The 23,377-nt window shown below is 47.8% G+C and overlaps 1 protein-coding gene across 2 annotated transcripts in view; it reads right to left on the minus strand.

Annotated features, from left to right (window-relative positions):
* The window catches only part of LOC8024587 (transcription factor 7-like 2), a 261,937-nt gene that overhangs the window by 4,624 nt on the left and 233,936 nt on the right, over positions 1-23,377 (minus strand). For both annotated transcript variants that reach the window (XM_042292561.1, XM_042292562.1), the window contains 4 exons: positions 10,560-10,757; positions 6,277-6,634; positions 5,495-5,654; positions 2,126-2,198 (listed from right to left, as the gene is read on the minus strand). In XM_042292561.1, the coding sequence (XP_042148495.1) occupies positions 2,126-2,198; positions 5,495-5,654; positions 6,277-6,634; positions 10,560-10,757 (789 nt within the window). The remainder of the gene's footprint in view (positions 1-2,125; positions 2,199-5,494; positions 5,655-6,276; positions 6,635-10,559; positions 10,758-23,377) is intronic.

Raw genomic sequence — 23,377 nt, forward strand, 5'->3', positions numbered from 1 at the left:
GGCTCCCAAGCCTCAAGTGGCTCTTTGCGTGTTGAAGTGCTGCCCTAGTAAACCTAACGTTCTCCCCCCCCCCCCCACTTCCCCGCCTTCCTCACATGAGCACGTGTGACATCAGTTTCCCCACTAAATTTAGCTTAAAAATTGACGCCACATGACCTCAACACCTTTTTCAGTTTCCCCGCTAAATTTAGAGAGGAAAATGACGTCATATGACTTGGTGTCACGTCACCTATGAGTAGATTCAGTTTCTCCGCTAGATTTAGTGGGAAAATTGACATCACGTGACCTCAACACCAATTCAATTCCCCTACTACGTTTAGCGGGGAATTGAAAGTGTGTTGAGGTCACGTGATGTCAATTTTACCACTAAATTTAGCGCAATTACGCCAATGCCAACGCCACGAAAAACGGGAATGGGTGCCTAAAAGCTGCGCACTACAAAGTTTTATTGCTCAGCTTGTCTGATGGTCAATGACTTCGGGGACTCTAGGAAGGTGTTGAGTTAGCGTCGATACGTTGTTGGTAAATAAATTATCTTAAAAGGCCCATGAAACGATTTTTGGGTTGGGATAAATCATTTTAGATTGGGATTTTACTAATAGCACATTGTTCAGTGGGTCAAAAGAAAAAAGGTAGGAATTCAAAAGCCTGGCTTTTAGTGCAAAAATTTGAAAACGCAGCGAACTATTTCATACCTCTGCCCTTTTGTAAGCTCTCTGCCTTTTCACTATGATACATCTGCGGTCCCAAAAGCGCGTCATCGGGTCCAAACTGACGTCACACGAAACCGGACCTCACTTATTCCCTTCACCCCTAAGCTGACATTGTGGTGGAAGCTACGCGCTTGCCGGACCAATCAGCCGCCTCTCTTTCATCACCTGACCTCATCCTCTGCAGCCACATTTGCCACGCTCACGCGGCAAGTGTGGCTGGCCCACCGAGCACGTAGCTTCCACAGCACTGTCAGCTTTGGGGTGAACGGGTTGGGGAAACCAACTTTTGTCTGAATTTCGAGCGACGCGCTAATCTTCTAGGGGGACAATGGCTCTGTCCGTGTACACAATCCAGATTCCGAGCGAGGGGGGCCTCCCTTCTTTTCGTCTTCTTGAACTGTTTGGTGGAATGCGCGATTTATGAGTTGAGGAGGAAAGCTAAACAGTAAAAAGTTGGAAAAGCGTTTCATGACCCCTTCAACGTTGTGATGTGCTTGTGTTTGATTCGATTGTCCACAACAAATACTTGCAAATTGCAATACGAAAAGAAAACAAAAAAATTTGCAGCTGGATCAGATTATTTGGCCCCGTGACATTACGATCCGGTCATGAGACAGAAGAACCGAGCCGCACGCTCTTGAGCTCACGCCATCGCGAAACCAAAAAACGTGCCCACAAGCTTGTTTTAACCGTTTACGTTGCTCCGAAATCGGGGGACAGGCTACTAACAGCTGACACCATAAAAGATTGCGTCATTTGCCAGGTACATCTGGCCTGCTTAAAAGGCCCCCGAAAAGAAAAACTTTTCTTTTTAAACAGTCTGGTTGGGATGCACACTAAAAAACAAATTTTACATAAAAAAAAATATTTTTTTTAGAGCAATGTTGACGGCGCGAGACGCGATTTGGTGGGCAGTCACCTCCTTTCCCCTTGTTTTCTCCTCGGCATTTCGGGCGCGCGAAAGAGAGGTGGATCGGGTTTGCTTTCACGTCGAGGTGGAAAGAGTGTATGACCATTCCGCAACATCATGGACTTTGCACGCACAATTTCAAATAAATCTCTTGCCGTCAATATTTCTCTGAAAATTTTCTTTGGCATTTTCCTGTTTGTTGTTTGTTTAAAAAAACTCGTTTCAGGGGCTTTTTAAGTTTAATCTTGTAGAAAATGAATTGGGAATTGAACTGACAAGGTGAGAACGGCAGCATGGAGCCAGGCTTCAGTTATCTCGGAGGACGCTTGGGCGTCTTCTGCATCTCAAGTGCGCACGCACAGCCTAAAGTTTGGCAGAGGGCATGGAACAAGCGTTGGAGGCCGGGCGTCGGATAGACGCGTCCTGTCAATCTCACTCTGTCAGTGACTACAGTAATATCAAGCTAGCACATAAACCCCACAGACAGGGCTTTTGTTCTCACCTGCAAGGCTTGCACCAACTACTCTGCTGATCCAGGCCATACCTTGCTCGACACTTCTTGGGATTGTTGATGTCTGCAACGAGAGATTGTCCAGAGGAAAGAATCAGATGGGTGCCACTCTTTAGGACAAGGAGAGGGTAGCGGTTGCACATGCCAAAAGAAGGTCTCTAAGAGCAGTCCCATTCGAAAAAAGAAAGGAAAAAGAAAATCTTTTTTTTCCTCAAGTGTTTTCCTCCACTGTCCTACCCTTTCCAACCACGACCACGCATTCGACATGTAGGGTAAATGTACCGTGTGGGGTGGGGAGATATTTATCGATTTTATCTTTGCAGTATTTGGGAAGGGTGAAAATAAATAAAAAGCAAAGGGCAGCCTCAGCTGATCGGCTCAACTAGCCGATCGGGCAGAGCAGGCCAAAAACGGGACCAGTTCGTCATGCTGAATGCGTGCAACATAAAAACGGGCCGAACCAAATGCCAGTAAACTCAGTCCCTGCCTCGGTCCCTGCTCAACTAAAGCTTCCTAAAATGCGCTACAAATGTAAACTGAAGAAAAGAAGAGAAAAAGAAAATAAAGATAAAGCTCATGCACAGGAAGTTCTGTCACAGCCCATCCGACAGACGCTGCAACGAGGCAAAGACATGGAATGCAAAACCTAACAAACACACTGAAGAGAATGCTACTGGGCTAGGAAATAAAAAGTAGAGGAAAGTAGAAGGAAAGGCCAGCTAGAGAAGGTGTGAGCAGGTGAGTGGGGGGGAGAGTTTTCAGCAAAGTCCTACTTACACTGCCAGTGACCTAGCCACGGCTGCATGTCAGAAGTGTAACAAATGAACGAGCCATTCAGTGAAAGGCGTGTGGGGCATGCACGGTCGACTCGCAAAGACAAGAAAAAGAACAAACGGGGAGAACAAAGAAAAGGAAAGATAAAGAGAGAGTCACACCAATGAGGGTCGAGGAATGAACATCCACGATAGAAAAGAGAAGGTGGCGCTCGAAAGGTTAGAGCTATCGAAAGTCAGTCACTCCACGGCACGACACAGTTTGACTGCGCAAGTCAGGGAGGGCCGGGAAAGGGCAGAATCAAAAGAGCATCGCAGGAGGAGTTAACTGAAATTTTTCAAGTCTAATAAAGCAAGGGAATCCAAGCAAAGAAAGGGAATGAAAATATTTTTATATTTGTATCTATGTTTCTTTCCTTGCATTTAGATGAAGAAATAGGTTAGTGAGTGTTTCTAAAGCACAAACAAACTTTGATAAGTGTGAGAAAAGGATCAGTTCCTTGCTTCAGACCCTGTTCATCTCAGCTGCATTGCCCGTGACAGTATGCATGGGTTCTGCACTGCAGCTGCCACTTACCCATCTTCCTCATAATAATTATTTTGAGCTAACCCCCCCGTGGCCTTGAGAAAATGTAAGCTCCAACGACATCTTACAAGTGAAGAATACCCACCCCCCTATGCAAGCCTGAAGGGGCAATGCAAGGAGAAAAAAATGTTAAGCTGATACTAAAACGGGCAGTGAAGTGATTTCTGGAGTTTACCTAGTTGTCTGGCTGTAAGGTGTAAACAAGGTAACCCTGGCAATACTGACCAGATTATAACATAAAACTGATAATTCCTTACTCTACAAAGCGATGAAAAGAAAGACATAGGAAGGATATATATTTCAAATTTCAAATCCAATTTTCCAAGAAAATTTAAACATGGAGACAACAGTGTCATTTTCAGAACCTGAACTCGAATGTTGTATCTTTCAGTTATATGATCTGCATTCTGTATAATATAGTCAGTGACTATATTGAAACTAAAACGTGGCAAAAACAAAAATGTGCATGTGTCGGGGTGGATTTATGTGTTCAGTGCTCACCAAACTTATCGGAACGTGCAAACTGTGCCTTATCTCGTGGGAGCACTATCTTGATGGCAGCCGAACACGACTCCAGGCACAACAGCTCGACCAGGAGAGGCTGTTCGCTCAAGGTCAAAATCGCGACTAGACAAAATATTTTACTAGGAGAAACACAGGACACCCTCCGTGAACACAATAGCTTCGGAGCAAACGGGATCTGGGACGTTAGGACGGCTGCGTGCGTTGCAGTATCGTGGTTTTTTCCTTTTAAGAGGCCAATAACCAACACCATCTACAGGTTTGGTGTCTCCACTACTGGCAGCATATTTGGTGTGCGCACTGTTGGGTTGTGGCATCCCGGTCTTTTCTTGAATGCAAAAGAAACATGAAAATAGCCCTTTATTTAATAACGAGGCAAGTACATGCAGCCTGCGCTGCCATACCAGTATTTTGCTCATTTTTTTCTCGCGGCATTAAACTTCTGACAATGCCGATATTGTCTCAAAGTTCAGACGATGATGTGGCCAGCGCAGTCGATGAGCAATCTTTACACTTCCTTCACCTTGATTCAAAGCCCAGTGAGATAAGGTATTTGTACTGTTTTCCTTCCCTTCTACCCTGAATACCAGGGTCGCCCAATATAAATATATTTTTCTTTTCTTTGTTTGAAAGCCCATATCGGCGCAGGTATGGCGGAATTCTTTGCAAAAATGGCACTTTGGGATAAGATGTAGCAGACTTACGTTCCCGGCGCAACTTGGCGCAAGTGGCACAGCACTTCCATCACTCTGAATGAGCCATCCAATGACTGACTATTCTGATTGAAACTTTGGTTTGGGCTAGTTGGTCCATGGTAGGTATAAGGTTTAAAAGCGCAAACAGACGGGGGCGAGATGTCTTATGACTATTCTGGCTGGCCTCCTTTGTGAGAGAGGGTGGCGAAACACGTAGATGCGCAGTCTAGCCACGATATTGACCTTGAGCGGGTGGCGTACCCCGATTTGGCTATTCCACGGCTCGCTACATCATGGAGCTGTTTTGCTGCTGCCGGGATAACACTACCACGAGGCGAGACACAGTTTGCATGTGCCATATAGCTTTAGTGGGCACTGCAGTATATGCAATCTTTGGAGATTAAATGTATACCTACATATTTCACTTACATCAGCCACTTAGTGGCTGAAGTAGACTTACTACTTTAAATAACATCACTTTTTTTTTTTTTAGCTCAGACTTGGTAGTTTTATTCTCTTCTAAATTTTAGACAGGGATTTCAAATACCATTTTGAGCGTGCGATCACAAAATCAAATTTAACGTGACATGCAGACGATGCCAAACCCTTTGACCCTATAAAGGCAACTAGTTCCATCACCTGATGGAGCTGGCTCTTACTAGATTGGAGCGAGGACAGTCTCGTGTCTGGTTTTCAGGAGGCTTACATCAGCGCCTCTCGGAAATCTTTGTTTGCAATCACAAAATACAAGGACAATGGAAAGGCGGCCAGAAAGCTGTCCTACCTCCGTCCTGCGTCTTGTCCTTCTTGCGTTTTTTCTTCTTGCTGTTGATGGCATAGTTATCCCTTGCCGTCCAGCCGGGATAGAGCTGCATGTGGAGCTGCCGTTCCTTGCGCGCCATCTCGTAGTACTTGGATTGCTCGTCCCTTGACAGACTGTGCCACTGCAAAGGCACCACATGAGGGTTCAGCGGCTTATGCGGACGTGCAGAGGAAGGGGCGAAAGAAGTAGTGACAAAAGACTAAAGATAAACTAACTATCAATACTTTTAAAAGTTTTGGAAAAGCAATCGGTACTACCACCAGCCAATTTATCGATAGTTTTAAGATGGTTGGCTGCCGACATCTTTATGATAGTCAATTCCGTCGATTATTTCACGCTAGTCAGCTATAAATAATTCTATGATATTTGACTATCAATATTACCATCGATCGTTCTACGATAGCTGGCTATCGACAGTTGTATGACAGTTGAATATTGCTTGTTTTACGAGTCGGTTATCAATTGTACTATGATAGTCGACTTTCAATAGTACTGTCACGTTACGATAATTGACTATCAATAGTACTGTCAATAGTCTCATTATAGTCGACTATCGATTGATTCACAACAGTGGACCACCACAAACATTTTACGATAGTCGGCAATTGATGGCTTTACGACAGCACACTATCAATAGTACTATCAATTGTGTTACAGCAGTTGACTATCGGTAGTCCTATCGATAGTTGGATTCAGGTTAAACCATAGACAGTTCTGCACCATAGAGAAGAAGGTCTGCTCACCCTGCGCCCCAGAATCTGGTTGATGGCGGCGCTCTCCTTGAGGGTGCACTCGGCCACCACCTTGGCACGCATTTCCTTCATGTACAGCATGAAGGCATTGAGGGGCTTCTTGACGTGGTTGGCCGGTTTCTGGGGCTTTTTCTCTGTGCCGTTATGCTGCTGCTGCGTCTGGCTGCTGCCGTGGTTGGGGGCGGTGGGCTGCGGGCCCTGCTGGTGATGCTGCTGCTGGAGGGTCAGGAGGCCGTGGCCGTTGTGGCCCTGAGACGACCCGTTGACTAGGTCGCCCCCCCGCTTCTGGCCACCGGCCTTGGACTCCACGGGGTACATGGGCAGTGGGTGCCTGGGGAACAGGAGGGGACTGTGCCCACAAAGCCCGCCGTCAGGGTCAACCAGAGCATGCAAAGACCCTTGCTTTCCCACTGGCACGATCCCCAAGTATCCCCCAAGTATCTCTCAAAGCATAAGACCGTTCCAGCGAAGTGGAACATACGCACACCCTCGTGCATGGGGCAAGCGCAATATCTTCGAGTACTCTAATGGCGAATTCGGGTGGTCAGTTGCCGGCGAGAACGAGCCGGTGGAACCGGCAACCAGAAACGCGCCGGCGGCACACCATGTGACCCTCACCACCCGAACACGAAACGACAGACGGTGGCAGTTTACTTCGACTCTTGCCCGCGCGACACCGCTAGCGAGAGCCTGTCACCGCCGTCACTCATATCCCAACAACTTGGATTGACTTTCGTAGCGGCTGCTTAAGTTACTTCAAATCAGTTTCGTTCTTTCATTCATTTTTTTTTTTTTCTCACTGACCTTCTCTCTCATTTCGGAAGTGACGACACCAGATACAGTCTGGCGCCTACTCGCCCGGCCGTTCGGAGCTCGGGCGGAAAAAGCGCCGGAAAGTTGCCGGTGCTTGCCGGAGAACCACCACCCGAACGGTGCGCGCCGGCCGGAAACTGACCACGCAAACACTATTGCCGGTTTTCTGGCAAAATAAGTTGCCGACGATTGACCACCCGAATTCGCCATAAGAGTCGGTTCAGGCATCTCTGTATGAGTGTGACTGCCTGTGCTACGACCGCTTACCAATGCCCACAACAAGGTGGTTGCTACAACAACCGAGGTATGCGCAATGTGTTAGTGGGTAGTGCAAGAAAATGTAATGCCACACTCAAATGCAAATGTCTGAAGCAACCTGGAGAGTTTGACTCAATCACCATCTCTCAAAGCGCAAGGCTGTTTAGTAGAGCGGAAGATGGGCATAAGCCCGCGTGGGTGCTTTCCTCAATTCTGCATTTTAAAAGGGACCCAGCAATAAAATTGACCTTTTGTTTTTTTCTTGCTCTTCATTTTTTTTTTTTTTTTTCATTTTTTCACTTTCATTTTTGTGGAACAGTGTTACCCCTTCCAAAGTTCCATCAGGTCAGAGTGTAGCACAGTGAAGGATGTTGGTCAATCCTCATACCAATCGCAATTGTCCAACGGCAGACTACCCAAAAATACTGGCAATGTACCCACGCTAGCATAAGTGGTGCCCCTACATTTCTTGTAAACTTCAAAACTATAGCAATTTCTTGTATGAATGTTTAGACAGTCGGAAGTTAGTCCGCACCAAGGAAGAGACTGATGTCTCCGCCGTAGATGAGAAATTTAGCCAGTGCAGTAGCACTGCTGGCCTGGCGTCTTTAGAAAGACACTGACAGGGTTTTCATGCTTGCCAAGGTTATTATTTGAGCATGACATGACAGCCCAACTACCCAGAACACAATTTAGGGCTCGAAATTTGTTTCCTTTTCACCCGAAAACTGCCGATCGAGAACTGGCCGTTTTCAGTAGCGCTCACTCTCTTCTCCGTAGTCATGAGCTGTTTTCTATGGTTTAGACAACAACCACCGAAGATAATCAGGGTCACGGGTCATCGAAGGCACGCACTCAATTCTAAAAATAGACTGAAAATAAGACACGCATATATCGTGGCTTTTAAAACGTTGCAAATATGTTGATTGAAAAAAAAAAGGGCTGCGCAGCCATGTGATTTCCAGTAACTTTCTCCTCCTTTATAGTCCTTCTTCCTCCCCAGTTCAGTTTCAGTTCCAAGCAATTGCATACTTTGACTTAATTAAAAATACATGTAAAGCTGTAGCAAACCGCTGATCGGATAGTCTTCTGACACCATAATAAATTGCCTGGCAAAAAATATTAAATTTTTGGGGGATGTCAGTGTTCCTTTAAGGTGTGTTCGTGCAATAGTGACACACGAGCGCACGCCGGTACGAGGGACAGCCAGATTGAAACAGGCAGGGGCAGCAATTATACCCTACAGAATTAGCTAAACTATATGATATGGACAAATGTAACTGAACAAACTTTCTTTATTTTGTTATAATTATAGCGTCACTCAAGTGGCCACTTCTTCAGTAACTTACTGTGCGCATTACATTAAAAGACTATGCGGCACTGGAACATTAGCCAGACCATTTACCTGGGCCACATATTTGCAAAGCCTGGGGTGCGGAAACAGTCATGACTTCAAGATTGGTGCCTGTCTATCAATACGGATAAGTCACTTTACCCTACAAGAACACGCCTGCAGTTAGAACACGCATGACACAAAGATTCTGCTGCATCTCACTTTGGAAAAAGCTTTGTAAGTTTCAAATGCAAATATGCCTTCCCCCCAGGGACTGCACACGGTGACACAAAGCAGACGGTGTCGCCGTTACTCTTTCTCTCGCATAAAATAGAAAGCAAGCGTTGAATAAGCAGAGAAAATACTACACTATACTCGGAGACTACTTTCCGTGGCACTTTCAAAGAGAGGAAAAGAGCGGGCGCAAAGCTTTAATTGGCAATCAGTCTTTAAGAGGGTATGCGTGCTATTACTACTCCGTAATAATTCAAAACAAGCATGTTGGTGAATAGATACAAATACTTGAAAGGATAAAACATCGAGGATGGGGATGGAAACAGTACTTCTTTCATTGAGCAACAGCCTAGAACGGCACAAACTATAAAATCGCCCCCAAAGGTCTCAACGTCATTGAAGAAGGAAAGAAGAAAATTTTCCTTTTTAACCCATTCACTACCAAAGCCGGCGAATCGCCGGGTGTGCCGTCAGGGGCCATATGGCCAAAGACAGCGATTCGCCGAGCTGCATAAATTTCCGTTTTAAAGAGCCATTCATAGATAGCGCTATGTAGACTTGGGGTAGTGTAGTTGGATACATCGCCAACAGATGGTGAGGGTCGCTCTGTTCGCTGTGTTTGTTTGAGCTTGTTCTTTTGTGTGTCATCTTTGCTGCTCAATCACTGCCTGCTTGGAGAAGATGGCAGCGTCCAGTGTACGGTGTGGTCTTTCTGGCAATGAAAGCATAGATATCCTCTTCGACAGCAATGATGACGGGACGTCTGGTGAGGATAGTGAGTTTTCGGAGCCTTCTGCCGACGATCGGACCAATTCCGACAGCAGTTCTGACTGCGAATCACGACAACAGTGCACTGGTTGTGCGACGCCTAAGCGACCGAGTATGGAGTATTTCAATATCTTTCATACGAAGGAGAATCTGTGAGGGCCTAATGAATTGTAGACTTGAACAAACCACTTAAGCATGTAAATAAACATGTTTTCTTGTTTTCTCTACTGCGTTTTACTGTAAAAGCTTATTATACAAGCAAAACAGCCATGCCTAGTGTGGCTCTGTTTTGGGGAAAAAAAACATGCGGTACGGACAACCTGGTAGTGTGCGACGCGCGCGGTAGCAAATGGGTTAACAATTTTCTCTTTTCTTCTTCGAGAACGCTGGAACCTTAGGGGGCGGTTTTATAGTTTGTGCCATTCTATGTTGTTGCTCAATGAAAGAAGTCCTGCCTCCGTCCCTGTCCTCAATGTTTTCTCTTTCCAAGTATTCATATTACTACTCCATGCTATACGGAGCGCAAGTTTGTTTGCTCCTTGCGCAAGGGTTGCCCTGACGTAAGACAGCAGAGCTCTAATTGGCTCCGATGGAGGTCTTGAGGTCTACCTGCTTTTCCTTTCAATCGGAGCCAATCAGAGCTCAGCATTCTGATGTAACCGCAACCCCTGCTCAAGAAACAGATGAACTTGCACTCCGTATAGCTAATTGAGCAGGAAAAGAAGTGCATGCCAAATTTTTAATCCTGTTGAAAGGTGACTTGCAAAATATCAGTGCCCCCAAGGCCCCACTCACCAAGCCACATTCGGGCAGTCTTACACGAGACTCGGATTACTCCCATGCATGTCCCCTGTGACCAACAACTCACCTTGCATCGGAGATGGGTGAGGGCAGTTCCTGCTTGGGACCCGGAGTGACTAGGGCTGGGTGCAAGCTGTGGGGCATCATGCCAGGGGGGAGCAGGGGAGGGGTGTACCGGGGAAGGGGCGACGGGTAGCCGCCACTCCCCCTGAAGCCCCCGGAAGCCATCGGGGGCATCGGGTACATGCCCGCCGCCGCTGAATGCCTGCAGGGTCATAGGGAAGCACCCGATTAGCTCTCGGGACGCTCGGGTAACCTTGTGCCAGCACAAGAACTCGGCTAGGCTTGGCTAGAAACCAGACTAAGCAAGCCTTTTTTTTTTTTTTTTTTTGGCAGGCCATCGCCGGAACTTCCGGCGAGCGGCCACCCGTTACAAAGGGGACGCCACTAAATCCAAATCCAAAAGTTTTTTTTTTTTTTTGGTCATGATCTTTGATTTGTTTTAAAATCTGCTAGACACCTCAACTAAAAAAACAAAATATTACAAAAAAAAAAACATTTTAAAATCTTTTTTTTTTTACTGGAAGTTTTTATTGCCAAACAGTAAACAAAGTGATGCCAGTGGCAGGCAGGGCTTTACTCCTTTGGCAGTAGAATTCGTTCCCAACTGATTATGGTGTCAAATGAATGCTTTGGAAGCTCGCTCCCGCACTTGCGCAGCAGCGCGAAATTAATGTGCAACATAGTACTCTGTTTTCTAGACTAGCTGCCTGACCTGCACGCCTGCCTGCCAGTGACGTCACAGCACTGAAAAATGGGTGGTGCATGAAAGCACCCGATGGCAAAAGCCCCTGGTCAAATGCCTTGTGATGTTAGAGGTGAGCAGAAACAAAAAATATCAATCACTGGCAAAATTTAAAGCTATCATTTTTATGAATAAGCATTGAGCCAAAGCTTTCATTGATTTTGAAGCACACGCAGATTCCCAGTTCCAACGAAGTGGGCTCTATCAAAACCGTTAACCCACAGCTCATGGCGCCATACTTTTTCCGTATACAGCACCAAACACGAGTTCCACTCTTCTTACGTCGTTCTAAAATATTCATATCGATCTAGTTAGGTAAAGTCTATAATTCCACATCTGAGTATACCCCTATGACAGCGGAGTGCATCGCTGATTATGCAGATTTACACAATTAGCCACTTGTATGTCATTCTAAGCTTTTCTGTGGTTCAAGTTAATCTTATTTTGTTGTTTCTTTAAATTAAAAGACCCTTTGCAGAACGTAGACAGGTTAGGCTAAGACAAAGAAGTTAAAACAATGCTGGTCGAAGCGCAAAGAGGGTGGAACAGGGGCAGTGAGGACGGGGCTTTTGGCAAGGGGGGAATACGGGACGGAGCAATTGTAGGCGGGGTTTTCGAAACGTGGGCCTAATGACACGGGGCTTTTGCGACGAGGATTCTGCTTGAGGGAAAATTGTGCTACACCGTAAAAATTGCAGGTATATTCTAATGTTGGGTTGGCACTGTTTTCACTTGCTGATTTCACGATAACTATTCCAAATTTAGAGTTACTGAATGGCATGCCAGAAAGGGCAAAAACCAGATGTTCAGAAAATACAGTTAGTATGTGTAGCTACAAAAAATAGCCTTTAAAGGCTGCCCTGTCTTCGATTAATTGATGATCATTATCTTTCTGCCTAAGCTTCATACAAACAAAAGGCTTCAGCCCTCTTCCACTTATGAATAAAGAGAGAGGAAGAGAGAAGGGTTCAAAGGTTTGCCTATGGCAACAAGGCCAGAGCCGATATTCAGACTATGTTGAACAAAAACTTATTCTGTCGACAGGTTCAACATGTCCAACACAGTTATAGAAAAAAGGCCCACCTGCAGAAATTAACATGTAAGCTCTGAAGGATCACTGATGTTAAGTAAGTTGTTAGCAACAAACATGGCTATTAAACAGGGTCAGAAATGGAAAAAAAAAATGGTAACAAACTTGTTTGCCAAGTGGAACGAGATTATTAAGACAAAGTGGTCCCAGACAGGATGGCTCCAGGCAAGTCCCTCCCTGTCAAGATTGCCCTAGTCAAAATGGTCCCAACCAAAATTTTTCTGTTCAAAAAGGACTAGGTTGAAACCATCTCGGTCAATGGTCCTAGTCAACATGGTTTCAGTCCAGGCCAGTTTGGGAGGGGAAATTTTGTGTGGCATCAATTTGGGTGGGGCCATTTTGTGAGGGGCCATTTTGTGAGGAGCCACATTGTGGAGATTGTGATGATGGTTTTGTGAAAGGTCATTTTGCAAAGAGTCATTCTGCAAAGGGTTATTTTGCAAAGGGCTATTTCCTGACGGACCATTTCGAGCAATACCATTTTGTGTGCAGCAATTTCGTAAAGGGCCTTTTTATGAAAAACCTTTTTGAGAAGGGCAATTTCCGTGGAGGGTCATTTTGTGAGCAGTCACTTTGTGATGAGCCATTTTGCAAAGTCATTTTGCGTGGGGCCATTTGGTATAGTATCATTCACTCTAGACTAAAATAAATCATCCAAGCTTTTTTTTTTCCTTTTTATTAATTGCATGCGTAAACGGGTGTTTAGAGGGCCAAACGTATTACGAGGCATTCATTGGCCGACAGATCGGTCAAGCCTCCCTGTGTGTAACATAGAAGCTAAATACGCGCACGGTATGCGTGTTCTGGCTTTGTTGGAGGCAGAGAAAAGTGGGTTTCGTTCTGCCCGAACCCTACGTTCAGTTCACCCTTCAGGGATTACACCTCTCCGCACATTCTAAACGAGCCCCAAGCTATGAGATGGAGACGCAGCATCTTCGATAAAGAGAAAAAAAAATGCAACGAATACAAAAATGTGAAACCACAACGCGTCTCCGCCTGGCAGCCAGGCGCCCCAACAAAAACCGGACCTCTTCCCAAATTCCTTAGCGCGCGCCGTTCGCTCCCCGAAGTCCCGCGGGTGCCGCTAGATAGCGCTAGTTGTCGGCGTTTTGCGAGTTTTACGCCTCGCGCAGCGCGCCAATGCCGCCAGTTGTGCGCGTACGCTTGCTGCCGAAGAAAATGGATGTACAGCGGCAAAAGAGGTATGGGTGGGGGTCACGGTGGAGGGGGTGCACGTTCCGTGCCCTCACGTCCGCTAAGGGGCAACGACGACGCGGCTAGAACGACGGCACTAATGGCCGTGAGGCCAAAGCCACGCGGCGTCACCCCAACGAGGGTGCCGGAGCTCCAAACGCGATGTCCGGAGCCGTGCATCCCGGCCGGATCTCAGTTTCACCTTACGATGGACCGCAGCCACGGGCGTACCAACCAGGGGGCAGGGGCAAGGCGCTTGCCTCCCGCCCCCCCCCCCCCCCCCCCCCACCTCACATTTCTCAGCGTTGGGGGGGGAAGGGGGCAAGGCATGTGTTTTGCCCCCCTTTCCCCGAAACAGCCGCCACTGGGCAGGGCAAGCACCGGCCAGCGGGGCCCCAAGGGGTCTGGTTTGCCACCCCTACTCAAAAAGAAGTTTGTACGCCACTGACCGCAGCTGACTCTACGAGTCATCCCAGCCGAACCAGCGCTCTAAACGCTGAGCGTTCACCCTAAAGCTGAGACCGCAGCCAATGCCACAGGCACGAGAGCTCGAGGTCGCTGCTTTGAAGCATTCTTCCACAGAACGAGCACTCGCGCTAGACATGCGCGTCTCAAAGCCAAGAGCGTGTGTTGTACTTAGCGTGCAACGCTGTCAAAGCTACTGGCGCGAGCGCGCGGCTTCATCTATGGTTTTGTTCGCGCGAGAACTCGTGCAAATGATCAAAGAGATCAAGCCACACGCTCGCGCCAGTAGCTTTGACTGCGTTGCACGCTAAGTATGAAACAGAGTATAGTAGCTTTGGCTGCAGTCCACACCGTGCTGCAGTCTCAGCACTGCGCATTGTTGTGCCTCTCCCATAGGTCGCGTGACGTTCAGGCGGCACATGATAGGCTTTGATGGCTGCGGTGGCGCTGTTGTCGGCACGTCGCATGCGCACACGCGAATCTGGTTTCTGCGCAGGCGCAGTGCGTGTCCACCCCTGGTGTGGGCAAACGCCGATTTGTCTTTGTCGGTCTACACTCCGTGTTAGATCGATCGCAGCAAATGCTACGGTATCATGGGGCCAATCAAGGAGCGCCAAAAAGTGTCAGGGCGCTCGTCGTCTTTGCGCGTTTGCTATTACCGGCAAAAACATTCACGCACAGTAAATGCTCCATGATCCTGCGCTATATATATATATATATATATATATATATATATATATATATATATATATATATAGCAATAGTGAGTTAGCATTAGTGCTTTAATACGTGCGCTGACCTTGGGCTGGTTTGGAGCACACGTATATAAAGTTCGCGACATGCCACGGGATGGCGCCATTATCCCACTCCTAGGAAATACTTTCTGCAAGTATGGCGGCGAGGTGCATATTTCGAGAGGCTTGGCGACAGGACGCATAGCAACGGAGGCCGCACTGGATTGGCTGGTTATAGGGAGCGACGCCGAGATGTAGCACCTGCAGCCGAAGATCGCTGGCCATGGAGGACGGCGGGTGTATCACTGGGGCGCGTTTAGTCCTTCGAGTCAGTGACAAATGCGCATTGTGCGCGTACACAATTGGCTCTCTCTTTCCCTCTCAATCTCCGGTTACAACGCCTACACACACACACACACACACACACACACACACACACACACACACACACACCTTCGCGGTGCTTGTAAAGTAAGCACGAGCAATTGCAAGCCTGCCAAAGATACCTTCGCGTGCATGATGCTCGTGTTTGCACATTGACTCCTTTCGACAAAGTCTGTCAAATCGCGAAAGGCTGGTTTGAGGCTTGTCGCTGTCGTTTGTCGCTCTAGTGGTACTCGGACATAAGTGACCTCTGATCTGCTCGCACGAGGGAGGAAAGGGGTTTCGGTAATGTACACCCCTCGGAAAAGTGCTGAGAGGCCGCATTCGATGCTAACGAATTACTTCGAGAATCAACGTGGCGGCGGCAGCCATTTCGGCCCATCCCCCTGAGCTTGAATGACTTAGTCGGCAATAGGGAACGTACAAAGACGACGAACACCGCGACGATACACTTTTGGAGATGCTCAATTGGCTATACATTCGGTCTTGGCGTCTGCTAGCCGTCGGGCTCAGTGTGAGGCAAAGTATAACGGCGTCCCCCGCGCTCCAAGTTGCAACGCAGTACTGCCTGCGTTTGGAACAGACGGAGCCGGCTACTTTCTGTGGGTCTCACGTTGTGCCCGCTGATTCCGTCCGTGAGCGAGCTCCGACCTAGCGCGGGTTGTGTTCTGTCGCGGGAAAACAAGTGGCGGCTTTCACCGACTGCTCGGCTGTCCGGGGAAGCAGCTTGCGCGCCGTCTCAGACAAAAGGGGCTCGTTGTCGGCAAACAAAAAAAAAAAAAAATTAACAAGAATCTTTTTTTTTTTTTTTTTTTTTTGCCCCTTTTTGTGCTTTATTGCCGCCAAAAAATCGCCGGCGAATTTTCGAGACAGAGGGAAAAATGTAATTGTTTTGTAGATATTAATTGATCATTTTTTATATTTTTTTGCCCGATTTAACAATTGTACGCAAAAAAAAAAAGAAGCAAAAAACAACCGCATCTTTACGTGGTGAATGATGTTGATTGGAGCGAAGCTCTGGTGGTGCTTGTCTGCGTAGACGCTGAGCCGCAGCATGCCGAGCCTTTCGTTCGTTTTCATCCATGCCACGCTGCGGTCAAATGCTCAAATTCGTATATAACCGCGTTCCATACCACACATTCACTTTCTGACATGAATGAAAACGAACGAAAGGCTCCGCATGCTACGGCTCAGCGTCTACGCATACAAGCACCACCAGAGCTTCGCCCCAATCAACATCATTCACCACGTGGAGATGCGTTTTTTTTTTCCCTACACAACCATGGGAGCACGTGCTCACGTGCTCGTGAGCACGTGAGCTCACGAGCACGAGCACCCGACGCCGGACATCGGAAGGACATACGGACATGGCTAGCCCCTAAGGAGCTTCGCCCCTAAAAGAAACGAGGAACGAATACAAACTAAAAGTGATCCGCAAACAAAAGGCTTTTTCTTTTTTCTTTGTTTTTAACGTGGTTTGGTTAACAGGAGTACTGCGCCACATTACGCATATCTTGGAGTCAGTTGGAACATCGTTCCGATACCTCTCAAAACAATACGCGATAGACTGAAGCACTCTATTCGATACGGCCAACGCCTTCGCGCGCGCATCGCAGCGTTATCGGAATGATCTGCGAAAACTCTCTAATGTGCATTCTTTCGTGACTATTTCTCCTCGTTATAAAGAAACCTCCTGCAGTAAACTGATACGGCGGAGCACAGTTGAAAAATGCTGGCAAAACTGGTACAGGCATTTAACGTACTGATACGAATATATCGATTCAGCCAATTGTTTTCCTGTGACATAATAAGGGGTGATGTATTCATTGTTTTCTTCATATTTTGTGTGCGTGTTTTAGGCTAATTAAAGAGCACCTAATATGCAGTACAACTTGTGGCAGAAACAAAGTACCAATTCGGCTCGTGCCTTTCTCTCGAGTGGCAAACTCCAAATACCCACCGCAACACAGAGAAATGGAGAATGGTCACTCAGCGAACAAACTGTGACTCTCAAATTCTAAATTTGACTTTACCGCAATCCTAAATGATATTTCAAACATTTGAAGACTTAAGGTTGTAGCTTTGAGCAAGGTGTTGCAAAGTAAGCGATGTTGTTTTGGGTTTGTATTATTTTTTCTAGCTTTTTGTTTTTCTCGTAGTTTGTTTCAGTGTAATTTTTTTTTTCGGTGTTTATCTTTTTTTGTTTGCTCTTGGTCATTGTAGGAGGCCCGAGGGCTTGTAAAGCTGTTCTCTACAGGTCCGCCGATGGGAAATGAAGATACCATTAACATTACATGGCGCATATCCACCCAGCCTAAAGATGCGCAATCCACAATCAGCGCAACGTCGTGCCGCATGTCTTGTAACAGCATTCCAAAGCTCCCCGCACCGACCAGACCGAGCGCTCCGAATTTCGACGCAGCACAGAGATTAGCGAACGGACCCATCGGCCGCCATGGCACCGGGGTCGAGAATCCCTTCGGGGCCGCACGCCCCTCCCGCCATTCAACCGATCGATCAGGTAGAGCATCACAATGGACTCGCCGATTGGCTGGCACGGCCAACCCCCCGCGCCTGGGACCACCCATGGACCAATCGATGCGATCGTCACATAACTTCCGGCGCCGACCTTCTCCCCTTCCGGTTTATCAAACGGTTGTCGCTGACTGGCCCGGCACGCGCCTTACCCGGTATTAACCTGGCAACACTGGCTTCAGCGGTTCCGCACGCTCTTGGTGAACCCCCATTTTGGATTCCAATCAAAAACGTAAAAAAGTGGGGGAAAAAAAAAAAAAAAAAAAGAGACCCGAAGCACACGATGTACAAGCACCAGGGAAAAAAATTTTATGTGTGATAAAACGCTGTTCCACGATGCTCGACTTTTCTGTTACGACGTGATTGTCGCCGCAAGTGACCGTGAGAAGCCGCACTGCTCAAGCAAAACTTAAACCGTGTAGCTGTAAAGGTGACTTGGGGGAGTGTTATTTCTGGAACTACCGAGACTTGCCAAAAACTTGACTAAACACGGTCAGCGTCGTGCTCTGGCTGTTCAGACCTCTCCTGCCACACACTAAAGTGACCACTCGAGTCACTCAAGTTTCGAAAACTGTATACGATCAGAAACTGAGACAGAAAGAGAGAGAGAAGAGCTACTGTTGGAACGCCAGACAATGTGCGAGCAGCAGAGAGCAGACGACGCACATGTTCGCTCTGATTGGTGGGAGACGATGGATGGAGACAACTGCAGCCAGCCTTTGCGTCTACCCACTTATCATTCCAGTCAGAGCCTCGGCGCTCTAATCTCCTCCCCTCCCCTCCGGCATTTTCCCACTGTATATAACAACCAGGGGTGTTGCGAACTTTTGTCGAACCTCAATTTTGACGTCGAACCTCTAGGTTCGACTGGTTCGCCAACTCTTCGAACTTTCACTGTTCAAAGAAGTTCGACTTGTGGGCCAGGGTGTAAGATAGACAGGTGGGGAAACGGCCCATAGAAACCTACCGCAGCGCCGTGACCGGATTGTGTACTCGTCTGCTTGCGGGTGGCCTGCGGGTACCCCCGATTTGCGACAGATGGCGCTGCGGCGAGAAGAAAAAATATTGGAATCGAATTTGCATGGAACTCTATGGGAGAGTGCGCAAAATAAACTGGACAGACCGTTTTACTGAAAGAGGGCGAGAGAGAAAAGGGGAAAGGGCTACCGGCGCTTTCCCCCTTTCTGATTGTGTAGAAAGAGTGAAAGTCCCGGATGAGAGGCTTGGCCGGTGTTGGGTGCCCGCAGTACCCCAACTTCGTTCGCACTTTCTTTTCTGTTTTAAACTCGCAAACTTAATTATAGCTACGGGCTTCGATGGCAACAGTCCCCCGGTCATCGGGACACCATTGCTCGGTCATAGGGTGCACGAATAAAAACAGAAAGCGTCGTATACTGTCCGAGGACTTATGTAGCTTGCGAGGAATCCAGCAAGGCGAGAGCGGCTGCAATGTCTTGCAATGCAATGTCGGGATCATGTAAAAAGCTCCATCGCTTTCCATATGACCCCGGTTTCAGGCGGCAGTGGATTGCGTCCGTAAACCGAAAAGGCGTTTCCTCAACGCCAACCTCTCGATTGTGCTCGGAGCATTTTGTGAATGGAGCGCGCACCGAACGCTGTACCGCCGATGAACATGGGGTACGCTCGCAAGGTGCGTGCGAGTTTTCTCGTGATAACTGCTGTTTGAGCTTGTGAAATTTTGTAACTGAATATATCTTAATATTGATAATTTTCAGTCGTGACTGACTCGATTTTATCATCTACAACACTTAGTTGAAGGCTCGTTTCCGCCGCCGGGTGAGGCTGGAAATTTTTGAAATGGTAGTTCTATCGGTTTTCCTGAATCGCGATCTCCTGCGTGATACCAGAGAGCCGGCAAAAGAGCTCCTTGGAGTGGCACTGGTTTGTTGTTTGCTTTGATTGGGCGATTTGAAACGCCGGACAGTCGCTGCAGGGTACGTCTCGTGTGTTGCGATCTGCGTTTTCGAGCCCAGTGTGCAAGTTTCTTTGTTCGAGTCATGGCATCCGTCAGTGCGGCGACGGGGGGAACAGCGGCAGCGAACGTGCCAGCGATAGAAATTGGAGGTGAGTACTCAAACTATCGCATCAAATAGTAAAATTATTCGTCGCTGCTTTGAGACTTACTGCCGTTTCATATAAGTACATTTAGAACGTCCGTCGTTCATCCACAAGGAAATATAAGAACACGGACACGAAGATGAAAGCAGCGCAGCAAAACGATCAGTAGCAGCTCCGGGTGTTTACAAAAGTTAATTGAGGTTCCCGTTTCGTGTATCGCTTGTTGATTACTAAAAATGGCTACGTTGTAATAGGCTCATTGCAAGGAAAAATTGATAAATTGTTCACCATTTCCAGTCATGCGGAAAGCGATGGAGCTTAAAAAACATTACAGCCGCACTCGCCTTGCCGGATTCCATGCAAGCTGCTATAGGTCCTCGGACAGTATTCGACGCTTTCTGTCGTTATTCGTGCACCTTATCACCCAGCAATGGTGTCCCGATGACCGGGGGACTGTCGCCATTGAAGACCATGGCTCTAATTAAGTTTGGGAGTTTGAAACAAAGAAGAAAGCGCGAACGAAGTTGGGGCGCTGCAGACATCCAACACCGGCCAAGCCTCTCATCCGGGACGTTTGCTCTTTCTACACAATCAGAAAGGAGGAAAGCGCGGTAGCCCTTTCCCCTTTTCTCTCTCACTCTCAAAATGGCGCTACCCACGATAAAACGGTCTAAGAAACCTTCTCCGTCAGTTAAACCGGTCGCCAGCGTTCGCCCACCTGGAGTGAGAGTTCGCGGTGCTCCACATAGATGGCGCCACAGAAAAAGAGAAAACCGAGGGGGACACAATCCGGTCGCTCATTTGGCTCTCGTTTCACCACCTGTCTATCTTACACCCTGTTGTGGGCAGTGTTTCCCTGCGTCTACACGAATATTTTGAATACTGGAGAATAAATAATTTAGAAAGTAGTTTATTTTATATTATATAAAATGGTTACCAATATTAACACTAAACACTATATAAAAGCGAAAATATGCGCTTTTAATGCTTTCGTTAGTGTGAACCAGTGATGCCAATACACCCAACAAATATTGCACTTTTCCTCCGTGAGGTGGAGTCAACCGGATTTCTAATTTTCGCGCATGCGCACAAAGCTCAAGTTTCTGTCAAACCTTTGTCGAACATCATGTTGAAGGTCGAAAAAGTCGAACTTGGTCGAACTTGAACCTGGCCAGGTTCGCGACACCCCAATAACAACCGTGACCAGTTGAAACCTCGACGCGAGATCGATGGACAAGTGGCATCCTTCGGATGTAACGTGAACCTCGACACAAGATCGCTTCACTATAGAACGAGAAATGCGGTGGAACCTTGAAATGGACGTCGGTGCTCTGCGCGGCTATCGGCACCGCAACCAAATGACCGGAACTCTCAGCTTTCTTTTCCGGGCAGCCGAGCGCAGTCGGAGAACCTAAGCAGCTGGAAATAATGGCCGAGCAACGAGGGCAATAATTGGCAGTGCCGCAGAGCCCTCGGGCTCCCAAACAAGAAAAGGGTGCCGTGAATAACCGGAGCGCGTTCCAGTGCATTGGACCTGCTCTCCCCGGCGGCGAATCTGAGGCCAACGCCGCATTGCTATTTTGCGAGGGTTTTGGGCAGTGCGTAGAAAATGGAATGAACGTGACGAAAGGAGAGCGTGTGAACGAAGGAAAAAGGCGAGAGTAACGACGATGGAGCACAACGGATGCGCCACTGGAGCCAATCCAAGGGTGCCTGAATGTCACGTGACCTTCGGGAGGCGACTCGAATAGTAACGCGAGAGGCGAGGTGAAGCGGTGCCCGTACAACATAAAGATGATCAATTCTGGTGAACGTAGGCAAGACAGGAAGAAGCTGTTCGAACCGTCATTGCAAGACAAAGGGCGCATTCTGTGTTTCTCACAAATTGCGATAACCTTTGTAGGGTCAACGGCGGTGTAGAAGCCATGGCGACAGAGCCCGTTTCGCAAGCAGTCCGAGACAGACCACCAAAAAATTCGGACGTGTCTTTTTCTTTTTCTCTCTTTTACGGGTTGAGAGAGAGAGAGAGAGGGGGGGATAGATGTGGGTAACGCTTCGCCCGTTACGTCACATCCGCTCATAACGCCAGATCCTTCCGCACAACCCCCCCCCCCCCCCCCCTTTTCCCCAAATGCGGAAACACCCCCAGTCAAGACTACCTAGAAAGGTCTTTACTCGTTTCTCCGCTCCCTCCTCGTGCCCGCATCTCTGCATACCCTCGTCCGAAAGTCCGAGCGCCCGCGCGCTAGATTCACTCGAAGCCTCGAAAGCCCGTCGTCTATCCCTCGCTGCTTCGCGAAACGCCCGTGTCAGAGCCCTGGCCAAGCTGGAAATCCGCTCCAAGGTAGACAGACGCAGACTGCGCCAGCAGCAATAGAGAGAGAGAGGAGAGAGGAATCCAAACAAGCTCCTCCGAAGAGCGCCTCCAGACTCGAGCGCGCGCGCACCCGGGCTCCTGTCGGAACGGGAAGAGCCGCACTGCCAATTACCCTAACAAGTCGGCCTCCGCCAGATCAAAAACCTCCGTGCAGCGTACCGGAATTTTAGAACGGACAGACGATCGATGCCGATACGTCGGCGAGACCATATATGCGTGATGGCCGGGATTCGACAGCGCGTATGGAAGGTATGCGGAAGACGCGTTATTGGCCCGTTTTAGAATGAGGGACGCTTTGGGTGCCCCAAATGGCTTAGAGGGACACTGACGGGGGTCTCTAAAGGCTCGCCGAGGTTTTCATACGAACATGACCCATCCAACTAGCCAAAACATAATTTGCGGCTAGAAATTCGTTTTTTTTTTTTTGTTTTCGCCCGAAAACAGCCAGCCGAGAATCGCCCGGTTTCAGTCACGCTCAATCTCTTTTTTGTGGGTACGTAGCGTTCAAACTATGCGCATACCAAATATATTCAAAGTCGTGGGTCAACTAAAACACGCATTCCATATCAAGAACAGAAAAGAACATGAGCCCCATTTTTGTGGTCTCCAAACAACTGCAAATACGCTGATCGAAGGAAAAAAAAATGTTGCACCAATGACAGGAAGTACATATGTAGACGTCATTTTCAAAATGGCGACGTACCGCGGACTGGACGACGCGATGGTCGCGCGCGAAGGACCAACATTGCGATGGATGTGGGGCCGCTACTTCGGAACTGTCGTTCGTGGTACCGGCCCATCGATCTTCAAGCGCAGAACATCGAGCGGAAAAGATATAATGCGAAACAATCGCACGACATACGGGTACGGTGCACGCAACTTAGAAAAACAAAACAAAAAACGCGGTCGGGTGTAGCCACGTGACTTCCGGTCATGAGCTTCCGTGCTCTTGTTTCAATTTCCTGCAGTTTTGTGAGTGTGTGTTACAAATTTGCGTGATATTATGCGTGCAGCATAATATTGATTGGGTAGTCTCCTGACACCATATTAAATCGCCTAACAAAAATATATATTATATATATATATTTTTAGGGGGGAGGGAGGTGTCGGTGTTTCTTTCAGGCGCCGCACTGCTCATGCGCAGAACGTCTGTGCTTGCGCAGTTCGGTGCGCCAAGCTGTTTGGGGGACCCACAGCGTTGGATCGCCCTATTCTAAAACAA

This window comes from Ixodes scapularis, unplaced genomic scaffold, assembly GCF_016920785.2.
Source record: "Ixodes scapularis isolate PalLabHiFi unplaced genomic scaffold, ASM1692078v2 PGA_scaffold3__209_contigs__length_174095766, whole genome shotgun sequence".
Lineage (NCBI taxonomy): Eukaryota > Metazoa > Arthropoda > Arachnida > Ixodida > Ixodidae > Ixodes > Ixodes scapularis.